Source organism: Orcinus orca, chromosome 13 (genome assembly GCF_937001465.1).
Source record: "Orcinus orca chromosome 13, mOrcOrc1.1, whole genome shotgun sequence".
NCBI lineage: Eukaryota > Metazoa > Chordata > Mammalia > Artiodactyla > Delphinidae > Orcinus > Orcinus orca.
This window is the reverse complement of record NC_064571.1, coordinates 60,376,593-60,400,281: the sequence shown is the minus strand read 5'-3', so window position 1 is coordinate 60,400,281 and position 23,689 is coordinate 60,376,593. Positions and strand designations below refer to the sequence as shown.

At 37.6% G+C, this 23,689-nt stretch overlaps 2 protein-coding genes across 5 annotated transcripts in view; both read right to left on the bottom strand.

Moving 5' to 3' along the window:
- The window catches only part of CDKL4 (cyclin dependent kinase like 4), a 57,590-nt gene extending 50,458 nt beyond the window's left edge, over positions 1 to 7,132 (bottom strand). The window contains exon 1 of the mRNA XM_033419225.2: positions 5,582 to 7,132. The gene's annotated coding sequence lies outside the window, so the exon portion shown is untranslated. The remainder of the gene's footprint in view (positions 1 to 5,581) is intronic.
- A 2,566-nt stretch (positions 7,133 to 9,698) lies between these two features.
- The window catches only part of MAP4K3 (mitogen-activated protein kinase kinase kinase kinase 3), a 189,864-nt gene continuing 175,873 nt past the window's right edge, over positions 9,699 to 23,689 (bottom strand). For all 4 annotated transcript variants that reach the window (XM_049695821.1, XM_004265028.3, XM_049695822.1 and 1 more), the window contains 6 exons: positions 19,640 to 19,811; positions 17,740 to 17,808; positions 17,569 to 17,661; positions 14,365 to 14,435; positions 11,810 to 11,865; positions 9,699 to 11,136 (listed from right to left, as the gene is read on the bottom strand). In XM_049695821.1, the coding sequence (XP_049551778.1) occupies positions 11,049 to 11,136; positions 11,810 to 11,865; positions 14,365 to 14,435; positions 17,569 to 17,661; positions 17,740 to 17,808; positions 19,640 to 19,811 (549 nt within the window). In that variant the 3' untranslated portion in view covers positions 9,699 to 11,048. The remainder of the gene's footprint in view (positions 11,137 to 11,809; positions 11,866 to 14,364; positions 14,436 to 17,568; positions 17,662 to 17,739; positions 17,809 to 19,639; positions 19,812 to 23,689) is intronic.

Here is a 23,689-nt window from a genome sequence, read left to right as displayed (position 1 = left end):
TGAAGGATAAAAACCATATGATCATCTCAATAGATGCAGAGAAAGCTTTTGACAAAATTCAACACCCATTGATGATAAAAACCCTGCAGAAAGTAGGCATAGAGGGAACTTTCCTCAACATAATAAAGGCCATATATGACAAACTCACAGCCAACATCGTCCTCAACGGTGAAAAACTGAAAGTATTTCCACTAAGATCAGGAAAAAGACAAGGCTGCCCACTCTCACCACTCTTATTCAATATAGTTTTGGAAGTTTTAGCCACAGCAATCAGAGAAGAAAAGGAAGTAAAAGGAATCCAAATCGGAAAAGAAGAAGTAAAGCTGTCACTCTTTGCAGATGACATGATACTATACATAGAGAATCCTAAAGACGCTACAGAAAACTACTAGAGCTAATCAATGAATTTGGTAAAGTAGCAGGATACAAAATTAATGCACAGAAATCTCTGGCATTCCTATACACTAATGATGAAAAATCTGAAAGTGAAATCAAGAAAACACTCCCATTTACCACTGCAACAAAAAGAATAAAATATCTAGGAATAAACCTACCTAAGGAGACAAAAGACCTGTATGCAGAAAATTATAAGACACTGATGAAAGAAATTAAAGATGATACAAATAGATGGAGAGATATACCACGTTCTTGGATTGGAAGAATCAACACTGTGAAAATGACTGTACTATTCAAAGTAATCTACAGATTCAAATCAATCCCTATCAAACTACTAATGGGATTTTTCACAGAACTAGAACAAAAAATTTCACAATTTGTATGGAAACACAAAAGAACCCGAATAGCCAAAGCAATCTTGAGAACAAAAAACGGAGCTGGAGGAATCAGGCTCCCTGACTTCAGAACATACTACAAAGCTACAGTAATCAAGACAGTATGGTACTGGCACAAAAACAGAAATATAGATCAATGCAACAGCATAGAAAGCCCAGAGATAAACCCACGCACATATGGTCACCTTATCTTTGATAAAAGAGGCAGGAATGTACACTGGAGAAAGGACAGCCTCTTCAATAAGTGGTGTTGGGAAAACTGGACAGCTACATGTAAAAGTATGAGATTAGATCACTCCCTAACACCATACACAAAAGTAAGCTCAAAATGGATTAAAGACCTAAATGTAAGGCCAGAAACTATCAAACTCTTAGAGGAAAACATAGGCAGAACACTCTATGACATAAATCACAGCAATATCCTTTTTGACCCACCTCCTAGAGAAATGGAAATAAAAACAAAAATAAACAAATGGGACCTAATGAAACTTCAAAGCTTTAGCACAGCAAAGGAAACCATAAACAAGACCAAAAGACAACCCTCAGAATGGGAGAAAATATTTGCAAATGAAGCAACTGACAAAGGATTAATCTCCAAAATTTACAAGCAGCTCATGCAGCTCAGTAACAAAAAAACAAACAACCCAATCCAAAAATGGGCAGAAGATCTAAATAGACATTTCTCCAAAGAAGATATACAGACTGCCAACAAACACATGAAAGAATGCTCAACATCATTAATCATTAGAGAAATGCAAATCAAAACTACAATGAGATATCATCTCACACCTGTCAGAATGGCCATCATAAAAAATTTAGAAACAATAAATGCTGGAGAGGGTGTGGAGAAAAGGGAACACTCTTGCACTGCTGGTGGGAATGTGAATTGGTTCAGCCACTCTGGAGAACAGTATGGAGGTTCCTTAAAAAACTACAAATAGAACTACCATATGACCCAGCAATCCCACTACTGGGCATATACCCTGAGAAAACCATAATTCAAAAAGAGTCATGTACCAAAATGTTCATTGCAGCTCTATTTACAATAGCCCAGAGATGGAAACAACCTAAGTGCCCATCATCGGATGAATGGATAAAGAAGATGTGGCACATATATACAATGGAATATTACTCAGCCATAAAAAGAAATGAAATTGCGTTATTTGTAGTGAGGTGGATGGATCTAGAGTCTGTCATACAGAGTGAAGTAAGTCAGAAAGAGAAAGACAAATACCGTATGCTAACACATATATATGGAATATAAGAAAAAAAAATATCATGAAGAACCTAGGGGTAAGACGGGAATAAAGACACAGACGTACTAGAGAATGGACTTGAGGATGTGGGGAGGGGGAAGGGTAAGCTGTGACAAAGTGAGAGAGTGGTATGGACATATATACACTACCAAACATAAAATAGATAGCTAGTGGGAAGCAGCCACATAGCACAGGGAGATCAGCTCAGTGCTTTGTGACCACCTGGATGGGAGGGATAGGGAGGGTGGGAGGGCGGGAGACGCAAGAGGGAGGAGATATGGGAACATATGTATATGTATAACTGATTCACTTTGTTATAGAGCAGAAACTAACACACCATTGTAAAGCAATTATACTCCAATAAAGATGTAAAAAAAAATGTTAAATGTAAACAGCAATTCTACTGTTCGGTATCTATCTAGGAAAAATTAAAAAATATGTCTGCACAAAGACATGTTTGCAAATATATATCAATATATATATTTTTTGGCCCTGTGTCCTGCGGGATCTTAGTTCTACCAGGGATTGAACCCGGGCCCCAAAAGTGAAAGTGCTGAGTCCTAAACACTGAACTGCTAGGGAATTCCCAAAATATTTATAGTATCATTATTCGTAAGAGTCCCAAACTGAAAGCAAACCAATGTCCATCAACTGATGAATGACTATCCATTCAATGAAATACTATTCAGCAATAGAAAGGAACAAAGAAACTAACACAACATTGTAAATCAATTATACTCCAATAAAAATTAAAAAAAAATAGAAATGAACCAAGTACTGATACATGCTATAATGTGATAAACATTAAAAAAATATATATATATAATGCTATCTGAGAAAAATCACACACACACAAAAAACACATATTATGTGATTCCATTTACATGCAATTTCTAGAAGAGTCAAATGAGCCACTGAGGACAGGATCTCCTCTGTGATATTTCTGCCAAAAATGCAAAACCTGAATATAATTATGAGGAAACAGTAGACAAAGCCAAATCGAGGACCACTCTACAAATAACTGGTCTGTGTTCTTAACAAATGAAAGACAAATGTCAAAGTACTGTTCCAGACTGAACAGTTCTGAAGAGATGTGAAAATGCAACGTAATGTGGATCTGGGGTTTGATCTTGGAATGGGGAAAAAAAGAGCTATAAAGAAGCATACTGGGATAACTGGCAAAACCTAAATATTGACTGTGGATCAGATATCAAATTTCCTGATTTTGGTAATCTTTACTGTGGTTATGTAAGTGTCCTAGTTCTTAGGAAATATACACTGAACTATTTAAAGATAAAGGGACATGATGTCTGCAACTTACCCTCAAACGGTAGAGAAAAATTAATATGCATATATATGTGTGTATATATATACACCCAGAGAGAGAGAAAGGAAACGAGGAAAATGTAAACAATTAATGAATGTAAATGTATGGGAGTTAATTGTACTATGCTTGCAGTTTTGAAATTATTATATCAAAAGAGAGCTATTTTAAAAACCTATAGTGGGACTAAAGTTTCGAATCACTTTTTTTTTTTTTTTGTGGTACGCGGGCCTCTCACTGTGATGGCCTCTCCCGTTGCGGAGCACAGGCTCCGGACGCGCAGGCTCAGCGGCCATGGCTCACGGGCCCAGCCGCTCCGCGGCATGTGGGATCCTCCCGGACCGGGGCATGAACACGTGTCCCCTGCATCGGCAGGCAGACTCTCAACCACTGCGCCACCAGGGAAGCCCCTCAAATCACTTTTTTTCCAGCATATTTCAATTAAAACAAAAACATCTTTCTCAGTCATCAGTATAATCGTCCTTCCTCAAAAATGGCTATGGCCTCTACTGCCACAGAATAAAGTTCAAACTGGGGTATGATATTTACAGTCCTTTCCACCCTGGTCCCAATGGACCTTTCCCTCAGTGCTTCTCAGATTCTTCCCCAAACACTTTCAAGTCTCTAAGTCTCTACGTATACCAACCGCTGCTTGGAAGGTTTGACCTCGAAATCCTCTTGATCTTTTGCAGTTCAAGTCAAGTGTTTTTTCTGCTTAGCCCTCCCCAATCCCCAAAGGCAAGCTCTTTCTCTCCACACATACTGAGTTAAGTTCCCCGACTCCTTTTTTACACATTATTTATTACACCTGATGTGCCTTGTTTGCCCACTGTCTGGCACATAGTAGGTGCTCAACCTGTCTGTTGTAATCCTACCATAATTTTATTCTCTAACCTTTCCACTAAATATGTCTTTCTTCTTTAAGCAAAGGCAGTAATACATTTTGATTGTTAAAATAGTACCTGGTCAGGAAATCAAGATGAATCAGTGAGACAGCTACTTGCAGGGAATAGATGAAAATGTTAAAAAAAAAAAAGAAAATATTTTTCCTAATCATTAGTCACCTTCAGTCTGAACCTATGTACCTCTTGGCTGCAGGGCTTCCTGACTTCAGAAGTTACCTAATATTTGAGTATTAAGTTAACGAAGTTCTGTGTACAAAGGCAAAAGCAGGTATAGACTTGGGCCGATTGGTGAATATAGGAAGATAGATAAAATAGATAATTGAGTGGATTATTATATTCTTTGAAAATTTTCTATTTAACTTCCTTAGTCTTGAGGATTTGCAAAAGGATGCACATAGAAACCGAGAAAACACTTGAAGGCAGATTATTTTCCACAAGTGTATCACAAAAGCAGGTCATGAGGGTTCTAGCCAGCCTTTAAAGAACACTCTGAGAGAAAAAAAACAAAATTAAGAAACGGAGAGGAAATGAAGTGAAAAAACACATTAATTTCCTAATCTAAAAGTTTAGAGGAAACTTGTGTAAATAGTGGCGTTAAGAATGAGGGGGGTGGTAAGGAGACCTTTTCAAGACCAGGCCAGACCAGTTACAGATTCTACAGGCTACAAGTCAGTCTGCTATGTTGTTATTATTGTTTCCAGCACAACCAAACATGCAATTATATTTAATAAAATTGACCAGGAAAATGGGCTATAAAACCATTCTTCATCTGTTTTATAAACATAATACTGAATCGCAGAACTTTAAAAGTAAACTTGTCCTAGTGATAGTACAATAGGATTAACTAAAAGCATCCCCAGAAAATCAAAGCCCATATAATTTACATAATCCAAGAAACTAATTTTGTTTAAAAGCCTCACATTTCATGTGAACACATAACAGATCTGGACGTCTGGCATAAGCCACTTGATTTCCAGGCCTCTAAACTAGTCTTGACTCTACATTTAATGACAGTGCAGCTTCTCGGCCACACAGGGGTCTCCCAAAGCGCAGCCGCTCCGCTCCCCAGGGGCCCGCATCGGGTGGGTCGTGCGGCCAGCGGGAGTCACTGTCACCTCTAGCCCCTCCCCCACACCCCTGCCTGTCCCTCCAGAGGCCGCCGAACTATAAGGCTGCCCCGCTCCCCTTCTCTCAGGGAAATTTCCCTTCTCTGGAAGCCTCCATCCAGACTCCACTTCTCTCTCCATCACCCCCGGCGCCGACCCTCCTCACAGCCGGACCCCGCCCGCCGGCCGCCGCACTTACGGCGAGGACAAGGCGACGGCGACACAGTCTCGAGCAGCCCCTTCAGCCCGACTCCAGCGCGGGACGTAGTGCGCAGGAAGCGCCCCCCGGCGCGGCGACTCCCGTGCGCCACCGCCGCGGCGTCTCCCTGGCAACCGGACGCTCAGGCCGCTCGGGGTAGGGCGGCTTCCGGAGCCGGTTTCCCCGGCGCCCGCCGCAGGGGAAGCCCGCGGCCTGGGTTCAGCATCTCGGTGGGTCGCTTTTGGGCAAGCCCTTAACGGCAGAGTGTGAACGCAGCAGCAGTTTCTCCTCCGAGAACCCTTTTTTCTTTTTCTTTTTTTTTTTTTTTGTGCGGTACGCGGGCCTCTCACTGTCGTGGCCTCTCCCGTTGCGGAGCACAGGCTCGGGACACGCAGGCTCAGCGGCCATGGCTCACGGGCCCAGTCGCTCCGCGGCATGTGGGATCCTCCCGGACCGGGGCACGAACACGTGTCCCCTGCATCGGCAGGCGGACTCTCAACCACTGCGCCACCAGGGAAGCCCCCGAGAACCCTTTTAAGCTGCCCTGAAGGAGGCACTCGGGAAACGTTTTAACCACTTTTCCATAACACTGTGATTATACCAAGTCCTGTTCCTATCCGAGTCCTCGGGAGCACTAAAATTAAGCAAATATAAACGTTGAAGTTACAGAAGTTCGTTTTCTTGCCTGGGCAGAGACCTTCGGGTAGCCAGATCCTCTTATTATTAATCTTTACTCTTCGGTTCCGCCTTGGTGTCCAAATAGCTTTCCAGCAGACTTCTGTAGGCTTTTTGGTAACAAGCAGTTTTATGTATTACCTGTGGTCCACTGCTGCCATTTTCATAATTCAGCAAGCATCGTACTAGTTAACGTGGGGCTGATTCAGAGTGAGAGACATGTTTGCCACCCAGTGGGGAATCAAGTCAAGCAAACAAGTCATGTGACGAATGCTATATGGAGGTATAGGTATTAACAATGGAATAGATAATTTTTGCCAGTCTACCCTTGTTTCCAAGAGGAACTTGGAAACACTATCTCTGTTGTTAACGAGCACATACACACTTTGTTTAGCATCAGTAAAATGCTCTCCATCATGCCCAGATTTAGGATGTCGATACTTCCCTTCTTCCCTCAGAGGTAACGCTTCTCCCTTTTTGTCATCTATCTTCCATTTTCCATTTCCTTCATTTGCTTAGAAATATGTTCTAATCTCTGCCCATCTTTAGAAACAAAAAACAGAGATAAAAACAAAAACACAAACATTTACCTCCTTCAAGACCAAACATACTCCCAGGTAAACTTAACATCAACTTATTTCTCTATCATTTTTGCCCTCATCATGCTATTTAGGTAACTTCCTCAGTAAGGATACAAGAGATCACCATAACCTTAGGTACAAACCCAACGGCTGTTTTTTTTTTCTTTCTTTCTTTTTTTGACCGCACCACGCAGCATGTGGCATCCTAGTTCCTCCACCAGGGATCGAACCTGCATCCCCTGCATTGGAAGCACTGAGTCTTAACCACTGGACCGCCAGGGAAGTCCCTCCCCCTTATTTATTTTTTTGCCAACAGCTATTTTCATCTTCATGGTATTTGATCTCTGCAGTTTCCATAACTGTTGACTATTAGAGCTACTCTTCTCATTAGAAAGCTCTTCACAATCAGGCCCATCCCTATTTTCTAGCTTCACGCCTTGTTACTCTGCTCCACACACTCTAAGCTCAGCCGCATTTAACGTCACTATTCCTTGAACAAGCAGCATTTTTGCATATGCCTTAGTCTAGCCTACAGCTCCCTACCCTGATTTTTTTCTGCACTTGATACACTCCTCTTCATCTATCAACAACCTGGCTTATATACAACGTTCTGCACAAAGGCTTTCCTTTTCCCAAACCAGAATTAGGCACAGCCTTTTGCATTGTTCTTTAAATCTATCTTTATTCATCCAAGTGTGCTCCTGGAATACTGGGAATGATGATTTTCCATCTTTTCCGCACTGCCAGTAAAGAGCTTGGATCTACTGTAAATGATCAATGTATGCTAGTTAAATAATTATCTCATAAGAACAAACTAAAAGAAAGTCTTTGTAATGAGTTTTGACTAGACATATTTCATAAGCTTTAACTGTAAAATTAATTACATGCAAATCCTTTTATTCTTACACAAAACACTTTGAATAAGGAAAATCCTTTTTGATAAAGTGAAAAATTAAGACAGAGAGTTAATTTCTCTTGCTGCAAAGAGACAGTGAAAATCAGAATTTGAAATCCAATTCCTGGAGAAAATAAGTCTAATTTCAGGGGAGAAATGCTAGAGTGTATTTTAGAGGGTGGTGAATATACTGCATATATTCTGTGTGGTACATAGTTTAGCACAGTAGTTAAGAGTATACACTTTGAACTGAGTGCCCAGGTTCAAATCCTAGCTCTACTACTTCCCGGCTATATTCTTGGGCAAGTTTTTTAATCTTTCTGTGCCTTAGTTTCTTCATCTGTAAAATGGTGTTAACAATACCTACCTACCTCATTGGGCTGTTCTGGGACTTCAGTGGGAGAATCTATGTATAGCATGTGGAACAGCACAAACACATGCATTGGGCACTTATTATTATATTTTGTATAGCACACTTTTATCCTTCTTCTAGTAATGGTAAAAAGGGATACCTATCCTTTATTTCCTGGTCTCTACTGAAATTGGGGACATACTAGCAAGATTAATGATGCCAATAAGGCCCGGAAACAATTGATCTCATTCTTCTCAACATCAATGTCTAAGAAACTAGCTAACAAGACAGACAGCTTTAAACTTCAATGAAGATGAAACAGATCTTTTCCAACATTTCAGTCAGTGGCTCTCTTCCTTTTGAGTGAATAAAGATCCTCAATCAGAAGTTAGTGGGTACATTCTTATCGCATTCTTAAGTGTCATCAAAGATTATTCTAAGGTGAGTTGGACGATACTTGGACCACACTCAGAAACACTGATTTAAATTCAGTGTCGGGCCAGTGGTTCTCATGAAGAGCTGCACATCAAAATCATTTGTACAACTTCATAGAAACATAGGTTACTGGGCCTCTCTCTCAGACTGATTCCAGGGGTCTGTATAGATAACACACAACCAGTTGTATACGTTATCTTCTGGACATATTTTGAAATGCTTGACAGTTAAACGTGAAAGTTTATTTTTTTTGAGATGTGACCCTTTATATAATTTATAGGACTTGGAAATTAGAAAAAACAGTGGCCCAGAAAAAGGATCAACAACCTTGTCAATAAATGCCCAGGACAGAATATTGATTTCTTGAAAATCTTTTTCATGAGTCTGTTTTTCAATAAACTGATGATAATGTTATACTGATAAAGATGTGTTTTTAAAACAGTCATTATTCAGTTATTAATGCTAAGATTAGTCAGAATGTATTTGAGCAGAGTGATAAATGTACACAACTGCTATGATTATTAACAACTGTATGATTTAGAAGTCACATTTTTAGATAAGGAAACTGTTCTGGAGTTAATTATCCAAGGTCCTAACAACAGGCAGGAGCATTAACAAGAGTAGAAATGTCACCTCGTGATCCCCAACCCAGTTCTTCCCACATATAATCTTCCCCCCCTTGCCTCCAGAACTGCATTCTCCCTTCCTTTCTCTAACCCAGGAGTCAGCAAACTCTTTCTATAAAGGGTCAGATGGTAAATGTTTTAGGCTCTGTGGGTAATATAGTTTTTTGGGGAAAACTGTATTTTTTGCAAAAGCAGCTATAGACAACATGCAAACGAATTTGTTCCAATGAAATTCATTTATAAAAATAGGCATTACGCAGGATTGGGCTGAGAAGTGCAGTCTGCCGAGCCCCGCTCTAACCAAAAGATTATGAATGTTTCACCAATTTTCCTGATCAGGAAATTGAAGATTCTACAAAAGATGCCCTTTTCACAAATGTGGGAATATTACCCCTTTATGAAATTGAGGAGACAGACCAAATAAAAAATCAAGATCTGAAGGATCAGAATGGTTACCTAAGGATTTTAGAATAATTAAAAAAACTTTTTCTACTTAATATGTTTTAGTCTCACTATATACAGATTAAGCCAGATGACAAGCTACTATACAACAGCATGTTAAAAAACATGTTTATTTTACACTATGTACAATCAGGAACATATTTAAAAGCACTGTCAATTAAAATAAATGAAGAACATAAATCACAATTTAGTTTGTTCTTTGTGTATATATTCACATTAAAATATAAAGAACATATAGCAAAAAAGAGCCAAAGTGTGCATTTTTCTAAAACTTGGTATATACATATTCCACTGGAAAAAAGCAATCAAAAATGACTTTAACCAAAACTAAGTTCCTGTGATGTGTAGTAACCATTATATTGTTTATATGAGGTAGTAACTAAATTATTTTGGCCAAGTGTTAATACTCTAAATCAAAAGAAACATGAAAATGATCATAAAATAAGGCCAACAAAAGTAAAAATCCCACTAGAAATTTGAACCACTTCGCTCTATGGAATGTTATAGTTCTTCAAAGTGATGATAAGAAATGTTTAGTGTGGACTCTTTGATAATGCTAACTTATACTTTGTGCATACTGTAATTCAGACAACTGCAGTGCTACGTCACGGTACCGCTATTCTGTGATTCAAAAATTTTTTCGAAGGTATTGTTTTTAAGCACAGACAAGCAATCTTACAGGATTCTGCTGAAATATAAAAAGACCAGTTACTACAACAGGGGGTTAATTGGTTTGTTTCACATAGAAAACAATCCAAATACATTTTAAAAAGATGCTGGGGAGCCAAATGCATATTGACGATGTCACAGCTTACTTTTGTGACTTAATACATCACATATCAATACTTTGTGCAAATATAAACACACCAGTGTACTTGCATTAAAATTAAAAACAAGATTATAAAATGATTACAGCCTCCATTGCAATTTTAAAAGTTACAAGATTTATCTTCATATTACTAAATTACATATAATAAAAATACAATAGTGTTAAATGTACGGTTTCATTGCCAGCATCCCATTTTGTAATATAGCCGCACCCAAGAATATACTAAAGGATTCTTAAAATATTAATCCCAATTGCATTTTCATCAACATTTACATCTGTACAGATAAGACACTTAACTTGTACATCTCATAAAATACATTATCTACATAAATTCTTAGTGTATGTCTTCAGCAATATGAAGTTTCACAGAAAAATACTGCCTATATGTACAAAGATTACATAACAGTGAATTAAGCACTTGTGTGGTTTCAATATGCTAAATATATCCATACCACTTAAAACAAAACATTTCCCCATCTTGTCTCATGCCACAATAAATTACAAGCAACTGAAGCCAGGTAACTGCAGCTTTTGTACAGCTTCGAGCATCCGTTAATGTTGCAGTGGTAGTGTTCTTTCTCTCTAGAGCTAACTGTCGAAGCACAGCATTTCTCAGTAACTGTTTTCATGACCCGCGAGGATGTATAAATTGCTATTTGCCGTGGGGTTATCGGTTGGCCTACTTTCCAAAACCACGACCCTAAAATAACAAACAAACAAAAAACATACAACAAAACAAAGTTATTCTTGAAAACTAATGTTAGCAGAAAATTCTTCCACTGCTTCTTCATTGTATGCCTCTAATAAATGCTCCTTATCTGATATGTGGGCCGAAACCATTTGCAAATCACTATGATTGAAGAGTCAGTTCCAGCTCTGGGAAGTACACCTTTGTTGCCCACCACCTCCCACCTCTAAGCCAGTGCTGTCCTAAGAGTCAGAGGGGTAAAACCTGTACTAGGAATAAGTTGGGGGAACTTAATTCTTATCATGAATTCTGAAAACAATCTGTAGTTCAAGAATCAGAAAGTGAATCAGAATAGAACTCCAAATCCTATTGGTACTAAAACTGAAAACTTTTCTGTTTGCTAGCATATGGTATCTCCTCTTTCTTGTCCTGTAAATCATGCTTTAGATATTACGATTAATGCAAAAGTAGTACTGACAGATCTATACATTCTTGGTAACTGGAAGATCAGGCACATTCTCAAAGGTTTCATAACTTTCTGACCTGTGAATTCTTACATTATGAAAAATATAATGTTGAATATATTACTGTAGAAATTTCAATTCTCTCAAAAAAGAAACCAGTTTCATGTTGGATTTATAAAACATGTTTAGAACTATGTATTTAATACAACTCCTTTTCATACCTGTCAGATCCAAGCAGTCTGAAAATTCTCGTGCTATCTGAAATTTCTTGTGTTACCTGTTCAATTAAAATATCAATTTAATTTCTGAAATGAAAGGCACAAAATTTTATATGGACATTTAATTTATAACTCTATAGAAGAGAAGCATAAGTCCTAAGATGGAAATAGATCCCTGTATGACTGTTAACTTGTTAAATCAGCACATAAGTGCATCCATTTGTTAGTCCAGGAAAAATTTGGCTAATTTTGAATTAATCATAAAACATGAGAGTAGTAAACCATTTGCTGGCATACAGACTGCAACGGAAAAAGTTAAAAGCAAAGCACCTAGTCCGTTTTATTTATCAGAAACCTCCTGTCAGTCACCTTAACGCTAATAGCAAGACTCTTGCAGTAGTAAGCCACTTAGGTCTGGTCCTTTCACTTAAAAGGCTGCAGGGTGGTATGATGGGACAAACTCATGATTCCAGTTTAAATCCCAGTTCTCCCACTTACTAGCTGTGACAATTGCACAAGGTATGTAATTTGTTGGAAACGGTTTTACCTTCTGCAAAATGGGATAGACAGTGTTTACTTTGCAGTGGTATCTTGCAGTATTCTTGTAAGTATTAATGGGTATAATGCCTAGCTAAGGAAATGCTCAGTAGATAACAATTCTCTTTCCCATTTCTTTCCAAGTCTCCTGAAATAATATTTTCTAATGGCATATGTCCTTAAAGAAGTCCTCAGTGTGACCATTCCCAGTTGGGGAGTTAAGACTAAGGCTACAGGAGAAAGAGAAACCCATTGTTTATTGCTTACTGAAAGCAAAACATTCCCAATTATAATGGCAGTAGCTTCTCCCCAAAATTTGGTAGGCTGAAAAAACAATTTGATTTTGAAACTGAAATTATTCTGGAAACAGCAGTCAGTGATTCTTGACTTCTTTTGTAACTTAGCACACCTGAAGGATACAACATGCTCACTTCAGTAGTAACGGTTCATCATCATGATCTTCAAAGTATTCAATATTTTGGGATTTGCCTACTTGAAGGACACAGCATTTTTGGAGAGGTTGTATTTACTAAGGGCTGCTTATGTAGTGTGAAAAAGCCCCTCAGGTGATTGTTTGAGCAAACTATCTTTTTTAAACCATTCTCTTGTATCCTATGATGCCTTTCTTTCTCTGCCTGGTGTTTATTAGCTGTTGACTATTCTTATCTCCAGGCTCCATTCCCTCAGGTGATTAAAAAAAAAAAATCTTCCGGAGAGGTGAGCCCTCTTGCAGGAATTAATCCTAGAAACACACTGGCAGGGGACTTCCCTGGGCGGTCCAGTGGTTAAAGACTTCGCCTTCCAATGCAGGGGGTACAGGTTCGATCCCTGGTTGGGGAGCTAAGATCTCACATGCCTTGTGGCCAAAAAACCGAAACATAAAACGGAAGCAATGTTGTAACAAACTCAATAAAGACTTTAAAAGTGGTCCACATCAAAACAAAAAAAAATCTTAAAAAAAGAAACATACTGGCATCCACCTTTCTTGAATACTTACCATAGGCCAGGCATTGTGCCAAGCACATCACATACTTCCTTTTGTTTAATCTTAGCAACCCTATGAAATAAGTACTATGCTGTTATCCTCAATTCACAGATGAAAAAATACAGGCAAAGAGAAGTTAAGTGATATGTCAAGGTCACACAGTTACTGAACAGGAGAGTTGAGACTGAACCCGGGTGTCTCCTCAGGAACCCACGCTCATGGTCATTCTGCTATACTGTTTACTGGTTAGAAGAAATGCTGATCTTAACTACCGACAGTTTAAAACACAAATGGGCTATTTTCTTGCTTGAGGCACCTAATGTTTTCCCTTCCCGCCAACGCTCAAGTAAAAGTTACTATTGAGACTGGCTTGGGGTTATTGAAGGAACTTAGGATGATTTTACTTGCCTGTAATATTCTAGGGGGCAAGTACCAAGTCTTGTTCATGCTTATAACCCCAGCACTTTCTGGCATAAATGATGAACTGAATTGAACACGGCATATGACTTGGAGTTCAATTATTCCTGGAGTTAAATTAAGGTAGGAAGGACTAAGGAGATAAGAATACCAGAAATAGGCAAGGTGGCTTCAAGAGAAATGTGGAACCCTTTACTTATCGTCTGCATTGGTCATTATTTCTGAAATACAAAGTAGAAAAGGTGCTTCAAGACAGAGAGAGCCTCCATCAGTACTCTTGTTCCAGGTGACAGCCCGGGAAAGTTGAAAGAAAATCAGAGTTGGCTCACTGTTAGCAGTATTTAGGAAGTTCTTGTTCTGAATATAAGGGTGATTATCTGGAAGCACATAAAATATGCACTGAAACTGTTCGACTGAATGGACAGAGAGAGGTTGCTATAAAGTATGCGCCATTAATTTTATCACTAGATTGAATACAGAAAATATCAATAAAATTAGCAAATCAAGTATTCCTTGCATCAATCAGGAATTTTCCAAAGTTAAAGAATATTGTGTGATGTAGAATTTGATAATGCTTCATGACTATTTAATGGACATAATTTTTTAAAAGATTACTTACCTCATTAGATCTAAAACTTCTACCTTGCATTCCATGTTTCCAGAAAGCTAGCACACTGTCCTGCAGGCAAACTAGCAGGCAAGAACAGCTCAGTTACTGTTAATAGTACAAGAGTTCAACTGATAAGCATTATTTCATCCCTCTTTCTACCTTGCATAACAATATTTCAATTAATAACTAGTGTTAGTCATTCCATATTTATAATGGCATCTTTACCATACTGCCTAGAACTACACAGTATATATACTATATAGCATAAATACTATACAGACCTTACTCATCTTTTTGATAAGAAAAAGAAAATTCACTGAAAATATTTTTTGCTATAGAAATTTTTGTTTTGATAAAATATTTCAAACACATAGAAAAATATGAGAATAGCCTAAAAACACATGTATCCACCATTTAACTCTCAAATGCTAACATTTTGCCATATTTGCTTTTTGTTTTAAATAAAAATGAATACAGCCAGCATCCCTATAAACTCCTACTCTAGTTGTATTCTAACCTTTCCTTCCTCCCTGAGATAACCACTGTTATGTACTTGGTATTTGTTGTTCTCATGCATGTTTTTACTATTACAACACAATAAGTTCACGTTATCAGTGTAAACTTTATATTGGATGTTTCCAACTTCCATACATTTAGTATGATGAACCAAATGATGTTTCTAATTTTTTGTTACAAAAATGCTGCAATAAACATTCTTGTACCTCTTCTTAAATACATGTACAAAATTTTCTCTGGGGTAGACACCTAGAAATAGAATTACTGGGATACAGGCATATGTGCCTTCTAAAAATTCTAGTTTTGCTTTTTGTATTTACATATTTAACATATATTTTTGTGTGTATTCAGTGAGGAAAAAGTCTGATTTTGTTTCCTGCAGATAACCAATTGTACTAGCATCATTTGTTGAACAGGACCTCACTTCCCCACTGACATATGATGTAAATTTCCAATTACACGTAGGTCTATTTCTGAGCCTCTTCTATTTATCCCTGTGTTGATCCCACACTGTCTTAATCACTATGGATTTATAGTAAGTTTCAATATCAAGTAGGGCAAGTATTCATCAAAATGTATTTTACTGTTCTTGGCCTTTAGATTTTCCATATGAATTTTTTTTTTTTTTTTTTTTTTTTTTTTTTTGCGGTACGCGGGCCTCTCACCGCTGTGGCCTCTCCCGTCGCGGAGCACAGGCTCCGGACGCGCAGGCTCAGCGGCCATGGCTCACAGGCGCAGCCGCTCCGCGGCATGTGGGGTCTTCCCGGACCGGGGCACGAACCCGCGTCCCCTGCATTGGCAGGCGGACTCTCAACCACTGCGCCACCAGGGAAGCCCTCCATATGAATTTTAAGATCAGCTTATCAAGTGGCAGAAAATACCTTATTGGGATTTTTATTGCAAATGCACTGAATGTGTGGATTAATTTGTGAAGAACTGACATCTTTCCCATATTCAGTGTTTCTATCCATGGTCGTGGTGTAGTTAATTTGTTTAAATCTTCTTTTATGCTTTTAAACAATAATTTGGAATTTCCTAGATGATGGTCTTAAATATGTTTGATTACATGTCTTACTGGCATATCAGAAAGCTATCCATTTGTGTTACTCATATCTAGCAACTCTGAATTTTCTTATTGGTTCTAACAGTTTAGAGTTGTATATTCTAGTAGATATTCATACCATCAGCAAAAAAAGGACTTTTTACTTATATCTTTCTAATCCTCATAGTTCCCTTTTCATAGTCCAATGAGACTATGTTGAAATGTGATGATAGCAAACATCCTTATCTCATTCTCCAACTTAATGGGAATTAGTTTAACCATTAAACACAATACTTTTAATAGGCTTTGCTAGATGAAGGACATTTCCTTCTACTCCTAATTTCTAAAAAGTTGTTTTTTTTTAAAAAAAATCATGAATGACAGATTTTACTGATGCTTTTTGTGCATCTACTGAAGAGTTACATAACTTTTCGCTTTTAATCTTTAATGTGCTATATTACATAAATAAATTTTCTGGTGTTGAACCATCTTTGCTTTTCTGAGGTAAAGTCTACTATTTGATGATATGGAATTCTATTTGCTAGTATTTTATACAGATTTTCCAAAATCTATTTTCATGAGATTGGGTAATTTTGTTTTCTGTATAATTTAACTGATTTTAGTATCAATAGTGTTAAACACTGATTTATTCTGCATTCCTTCTTTGTCTACAATCTGAAGCAGTCTGTAGAGCACAGGAACGATTCCTTCTTTCAACGGTGGATAAAAATCCCCTATAAAACCACGAGGCCTTATGTGGGGAGAGTCTTGATTAGTAGGCACCTCAAACCACAAGCCTGGCTCTGGTTCCCCATCTCCTGTGGGACACTGCTAGTCTTCTTTACCACTCAGGAGTGCATACTAGTTTGAGTTTCTGTTCTTTGTCTTCTTTATTGAGCTAGCTATGTGTTTTTAAATATGGATTCCATTTTAACATCTTGAGCAGATGTCCCTCAAAACTGACTTCTTATTATCATCAGTGTTTGCTTGTTGGGAGGGAGGCATTCTAACTGGGAGAAAGAATAAAAGTAGGACCAAGAATAAGACAAATGAACTATCTGCCCTTGGCCCTACCGTCCGCCAATGCATGTACATGCAAGTATCTTTACTGATAAAGGACACCAGAAAAACTGTGTATGGTCATTTCACCTTACTTTTCCTGAATGTAATCATTTTAGAATACTGATTGTGTAAGAAATCCGTTTTCAGAAAAAACTCATCAAGCAAAATGTAAAAACGGCAAGAAGGGAATTCCACATCCTTATGGATCTCTCTGATCAGGAGCTACAACAGCAAAAATACAATAGACCATACTGAGTACTAAATTTTAAAGTACTTATAGGGGAACTGTGCAGGAGTCTGGAGAAAATGGAAGTTCACAACTAGGTTATGAATAATGATATTTAATTATTTATTCTGAAAATGCCAAATCTGTAGGGAAAATAACATTATTTACAGATTATGTCACGGTTGTTAAACTATTTTAGAGAATGTGTAAAAGCAAAGACTGATATTCACCTCATATTCATTACATCCTACAATTTAAAAGAATGAGCCCTTAGTAATATATTTTTATAATTTCAAATAATTATTAGACAAATTATTTTAAGCAGTTCATAATGCAATCAAACAAGAAACACAAAACTCTGGCTTACCTATTGATTCAATCTGGAAATCAAAGGTGAGTTCTGATGATAGTTTTCTGCTAGATTTTAATCTTCCTTGCAGATTTACTATTTTTATACAACCTAGAGAGAAAAAAAGTCACTCAGAAACTAAGATTAAAAAAACTCATTAAGATAAGATATTCATAAATAAAAACTTACAGTCCAAGCATACAAGAATGGTATCTCTCTCCAGCTGGGTTACATGAGTAACACTTGTCTGTGGGGTATCTACAACACAAAAAACTTGATAAAACTTACGGAAAACAGTAATAGTTAAAGGAGAGACATTAAAAAACGAAGAATTCTGAACATCACTGAATTTGAAATGGATATATATTTTTAACTGTACATATGTAGTGGTTGAGCCAGGCGGCTTGGATTCAAAATTTGATGCAAGAGCTAAACTAAGTGAGTGCTTAATGGAGGGTTAGCTATTGTCATTACTATTGGTGATGCCACTATTTTATTCATATGTGAAATTAGGAGTCTAATCTTCTATATTATGGCAATGATTAATTTCTGATTTTCAGCTTAGAAGGCCAGGGGCTGTGCTGTGTACATACTTCTCAATATTTGTTGAATGAATGAATCAGAGAGTCAAACAAATAACTTCAGGTCCAAATGAGTTAAGAAGAAAACTGAAGTATTTTGAGAAGTATGAAGCACCATAAAAATGCATAGAGGCCCTATTTTTATAATAATGATTTAAGAAAGTTTTCACAAACTGAAAATGTTTAAATGACATAGTTTTCCAGGAAGCAAAAAGTCGGATATCCCAAGCTTTGTATGAACATCAAAACTGAAACTGCTAAACTATAGGCCTTTGTTTCTGGAGAGTGGGTCTGATCCAAAGTCTAGCTTGCCTGTTTTCTACTTCCTACAGTATTTAGAATCTTAATAAATCCATGGATGGCTGTATTTCAGACCTTCACACGTATTTTAGACCTGGTACTTCTGTAACTAACCAGGGTTGGAAGGATATGGAATAGGCCTCCTGTACATCAGGTCAACGAGATCTTTGTGACTCTTACACACTTGGTGAAAATTAGTCAAGAAGCCAGTCTAGCATTACTAGATAGAAAGCCAGGAAAATGAGATTTACAAATTGCTTATAACAATTAGTTCCCGAACACTGGAATCATTTGGAGATCTGCTGACACCCAGCTGCTGGCCCCAGATATTCTTATTTAATCGAGGGTGTGTGTGACTTGAGGTATCAAGAGTGTTAAAAGCTTCTCAGGTGGATTCTAATGTGCAGCAGAGTTTAGGAAACCACTAGCTTATAATTTCAGCTGATACAAAATCCTAAACATACTTTCTGTCTCTTACTCTGTCTCATCATCTCAAAACCAGAGATGAATTATATTTGTCATGTTTAACTTCTAATAAAGGGATTTCATTATGGTAAGAGAAGTAATCAAAAGTTCCTGGGAAGGAAGGGACAAAATTCTTTTGTCAGGAAATGAGGCCCTTCGTTCAACAATTAGTAGAAAAGGATTTAAAATTAAAATGCTTGGGAGAACTAAGACAACTGAAATTCACTAAATAAAATACTAATCAACCAACAATCCCTTCTTGTTAAATAGGGAGGAAGAGATTAGAAAGCAGGAGTTCACCCCGTGTCTCAAAGGGAAGATGGCCCTCTAAAGAGAGAATTTAACAGAGAGCTTAGGGGCACCAAAGAGAAGCCACAATAATGTTGTCAAGGGCTGGCCATGTTTTCCTGCAGTAATGTGTCCTCAGAGGAAAGCTGTTTCAAGTCCCCTGGGATTCAGCAAGCCGTGAAATTGTCTTTAGACTTTTGTGAACGTCTGTGATCATTTTTTTTCAGTGCCAAAAAAACTCAGTCTCAATTCTTTTCCTTTTGTGAACACTCTTTCAGGCTTCCAACAAACTCCTGACTAATCAATATTTATTGGCAAATTGGTTCTTTAACATTTCCCTTAGTTGCCAAAGACTCTGAACAAAGGGCCTTTGCAAGATCTTTAAAAAAAATAACCTTTGCCTAATGAAAGATATAGTAAATTTATTACTTAACAATTCATTAAAAATCACAAACCTGATTCTGTAAACCATGAAGAGGTAGAATTTGGATTGACTGTTTCAAATCGAACCACCTGGTTGAAGTCTCTCCCTTTACTGACACCAACACAAACTAAAGGGTACTCCTGTTCAGGAACGACCAGCATTTCAAACATTCTAAGTGGACACGGTATAGGAAAATCTATGTGCTAGAAAAAACCAAAATATATTAAACAAAGGAAAACAAAAGCAAAAAAAATTTCATGAGAACACTAATAAGAATTTTTAGTTTTATGAGAATATATAAAATAGTACTCTCTACTATAAAGATTGCTTCTTTGCACAGAAACTCAGGGTATGCAGAAAATCTAAATAAGAAAGTATCTTTATAAAGAATTTAGGTTAAGCACTGCAAAAAAATTTTAAGTTAAAAACCACACACTTTTACCATATTGGGGTGAAACAGACTTACAAATCACCTGTCCAACCCTCTTTTTTCAGAGTTGGAAACTAAGACCCAGCAACTGGGTGGCTGGCCCAGGGTCCCCCCTGCCCCCCACCCTGTGTGGCAGAGTCTCCTCTCTCCTAATCCCAGGCTGCTTCAGTACTACTCCTCTGCCTTCTTAACCAGCTGAGCAAACATGGATGAGAAAACTGAAATGCTAATGAGCAAGAGACATTCCCCTTAGAAGTGTGGACAGAAAAAAAAAAACAACCACAAATAAGAGAAATTTAGCCCTGTATTTCAAGTGATTCTATTTAATAAATTAACTTAGTTAAAATGCAACCCACTTTAATTTTACATAAGTTTAAAATTATTTTTATTTTGCTACAAAGAGACTAAATTCACACTCTGAAAGTTTGGAAAAATAGAGGAAAACATTAACTTCATTAGTAATCAGGGAATAAAACCAAGATAACCATACACACCCGCCAGAAGAACGACAATAATAAGGGTTACTCAGAGAAGAGCAAACAAATGCTCCTAACGCTGATGGTGGGAGTATAAACTGGTGTGACCACAATGGTTAATTACAATACCTATTAATGCCGAGATACACATCTCTTAGAACCCAGCAATAACACTCTTAGTTATACACGCTAGAGAACATGACTACATGCACCCACAGGAGACATGCAAAAATATGCACAAGCTGCATTGCTCAGAATAACAAAAACTGGAAGTAACCCAAATGCCTATCAATGGTAGAATGGATAAAATGATGACACATTCACACAATGGGAAATTAGACCACAGTGAAAACGAACAAACTATGGCTATATCCAACAACTACACAAATATAATGTTGCACAGAAGTGAGACCCAAATGAATGTATACTTTATGATTTTACTTGTATACAGTTGAAGTATCAGGTAAAATTAATGCTAATGTTTAGAAGTGCATGCTTACATGGTAAAAATGGAAAACAAGGCAGCTGTTTTGTAGGGGGTGCCACGGGGAGGTCTGAGGTGCTAGCAACGTTCTTCTTCACGATAAAAAGGTTTTTAAAAAATATATTGGTCTTAACATATTTTATTAAGTCTACTCTTAATATATTTTATATTTTTGTTGCTCTTATAAATGGGCCGTGTTTCCATTATACTTCCCAAATGGCTATTGTTAGTATCTCTAAAAACTACTGAAACTGATTTATTTATTTATTTTTATTTTTTATTTATTTTTTTTTTTGCGGTACGCGGGCCTCTCACCGTTGGGGCCTCTCCCGCTGCGGAGCACAGGCTCCGGACGCGCAGGCCCAGCGGCCATGGCTCACGCGCCCAGCCGCTCCGCGGCATGTGGGATCCCCCCGGACCGGGGCACGAACCCGCGTCCCCTGCATCGGCAGGCGGACTCCCAACCACTGCGCCACCAGGGAAGCCCCCTGATTTATTTTTTACTCTGGTAACTCACTGTAAATTCTGAAGAAAATAAATGATAGAGAAAATAAACAGGTGAAATGGGGCTCCCATAACTACTAGTCTTAAAGTGTCAGAAGATGCAGTGTGGTCCTCATGGCTGGAACGTGAAGCTCTGTGCACACCTGTTGTTCCCACATTCTTCCTTCCCCGTGAATGCCCAAGTGCCCCCATCCCAGAGGTCTAGACACTCCTTCACGAATACTCTCCAAACACCCTCTCTGGGAGCATTCCCACCTGGGGATATGCTATGGATAAAATCTGTCCTATTTTTAATAAGGTAAAACATTTAAAAAAATTCTCTTTGAAATGTGGAAAGAGCAGTAAGACAGGAAGAAAACAAATGCTCCTGTAGTTTTTCCTCAGTAAATATGAAAACCAACACATTGTGAATACTTCTACTTAGCTTCCAACAATAACTAAACAATATGTATAAGTCATTAACAGAAGAGGATTCCCATATAACAGTTTAAAATCCAGTCGCTATTGGTGATGGTCCTTGAGGGCAGTGACTACATCTTACTCTTTATCTCTCTAGTTAAACAACACTCTGCCTGATTCGTAATAAGTACATGAATGTCTGCTTCAATTTATAATTTTTATTTATATTGAAAATGTAGTCTAGAGAAGCAAAAACTTACTCAGAAATCTCATGAGGAGGAAGTATATGGAAAGCATAAGAATGTTTTTGAACATATCTGGTAAGAGTCGTAGTATAGAAAACATCAAAAATACTAATTGAGATAATGCCAAACATAGAAACAAAATATACATATGGAAATCTCGAAGAAGAGACACAGAGAAAGAACTGGGTTAAGATGAAGGGAAATAAATAGGGGCATGTAGCTCAGGGAGTTTAAGTAAAGTGGGAAGAGCAAGAAGTCGTGAAGGAGGCCTGCAAGTAGAACTGTACTGTAAGTCTAACATCCTAGAATACTGGCAACAGGCCTCATCAGTCAGGGGCAGGCTCCCTGGTACCATCTATCCGGAAAAGAGAAGACATGGATGGATAATTTTTAAGCTTCCCATGTCTTCAAAGTATATTTTCTCTCTTGCATGCTCTTAATACATAAAATTCCTTTAACAGAGAAAAGGGTCTTTCATTACGTATTAGGATAAATAGTTTAACATATCAGGTAACACATAAAATTCATTCATACTAAGGTTTAATCAGACTATTAGTATCCATGAACAACTGATGTAATGAAACTGTTTTCATTCTGATAGAGGTTAGGAATGAAAGGAAAAGGAAGGACATACTAAAAGAGACTAAGGAGGAAGACAGGGAAGGAAAGGGCTATAGAAAAATAACTACATACACTTTACCACTCAATCTAGGATACGCCATGCTTTTTGTCAAACAGGCAAGAACAAAGAGGAACTGAGAACAAAACCATGTGGCCAGAAATGGGCTGGGTTCAGCAGCTCTGCTTCGGATAATTTATAAGGCTATTTTCCCTTTCAGTTTTTGGTTTAAAGAATTTTTGTTTCAGTGAATTTATTTGTGGAAATATTACCTCAATGGGTGGTAAATTCTTGAAACTCTTTTTTTCATTTCTTTAGCCCTAGTTAATTTTGAGGTTAATAAATAATGATGTGAAAATTAAAACTAGATTCCCCAGTCACTCATAAAATTTTAAATAACAGAAGCCCATACTTTAAACATCCTAAGTCTATATTATATAATTGAGGAAGAATGCACTCCAATTATATTCCGATCCCAACTTCTATGGGGATATCAAATGCTCATGAAATAAGACTACTTAATCTATATAAAATAGTGAAGAAAATAGCTTAAAAAATTCATTTGGTATTTCCTTGGGGTGACTGAGCCAGCACTTCATACATTTTAAGTTAGTTTTTCCTCTAAATTTAACTTATAGCTAAATAATATTAAATGTTTTAAAAAATATTCATTAAAGGGACCTCCCTAGTGGTCCAGTGGTAAGACTCTGCACTTCCATTGCAGGGGGCATGGGTTAGATCCCTGGTCACGGAACTAAAATCCCACATGCAGCACAGAGTGGCCAAAAAAATTTTTTTTTCTTTAAAGGTTCTAGAGAAACTAAGGCACAAAACACCATCCATGGGAAGGACTGGGAAAATTAATACATAGGCATATATCCAAAACAAATAATTTCCCCTTCATTATGGTTATCCCTTGACTTT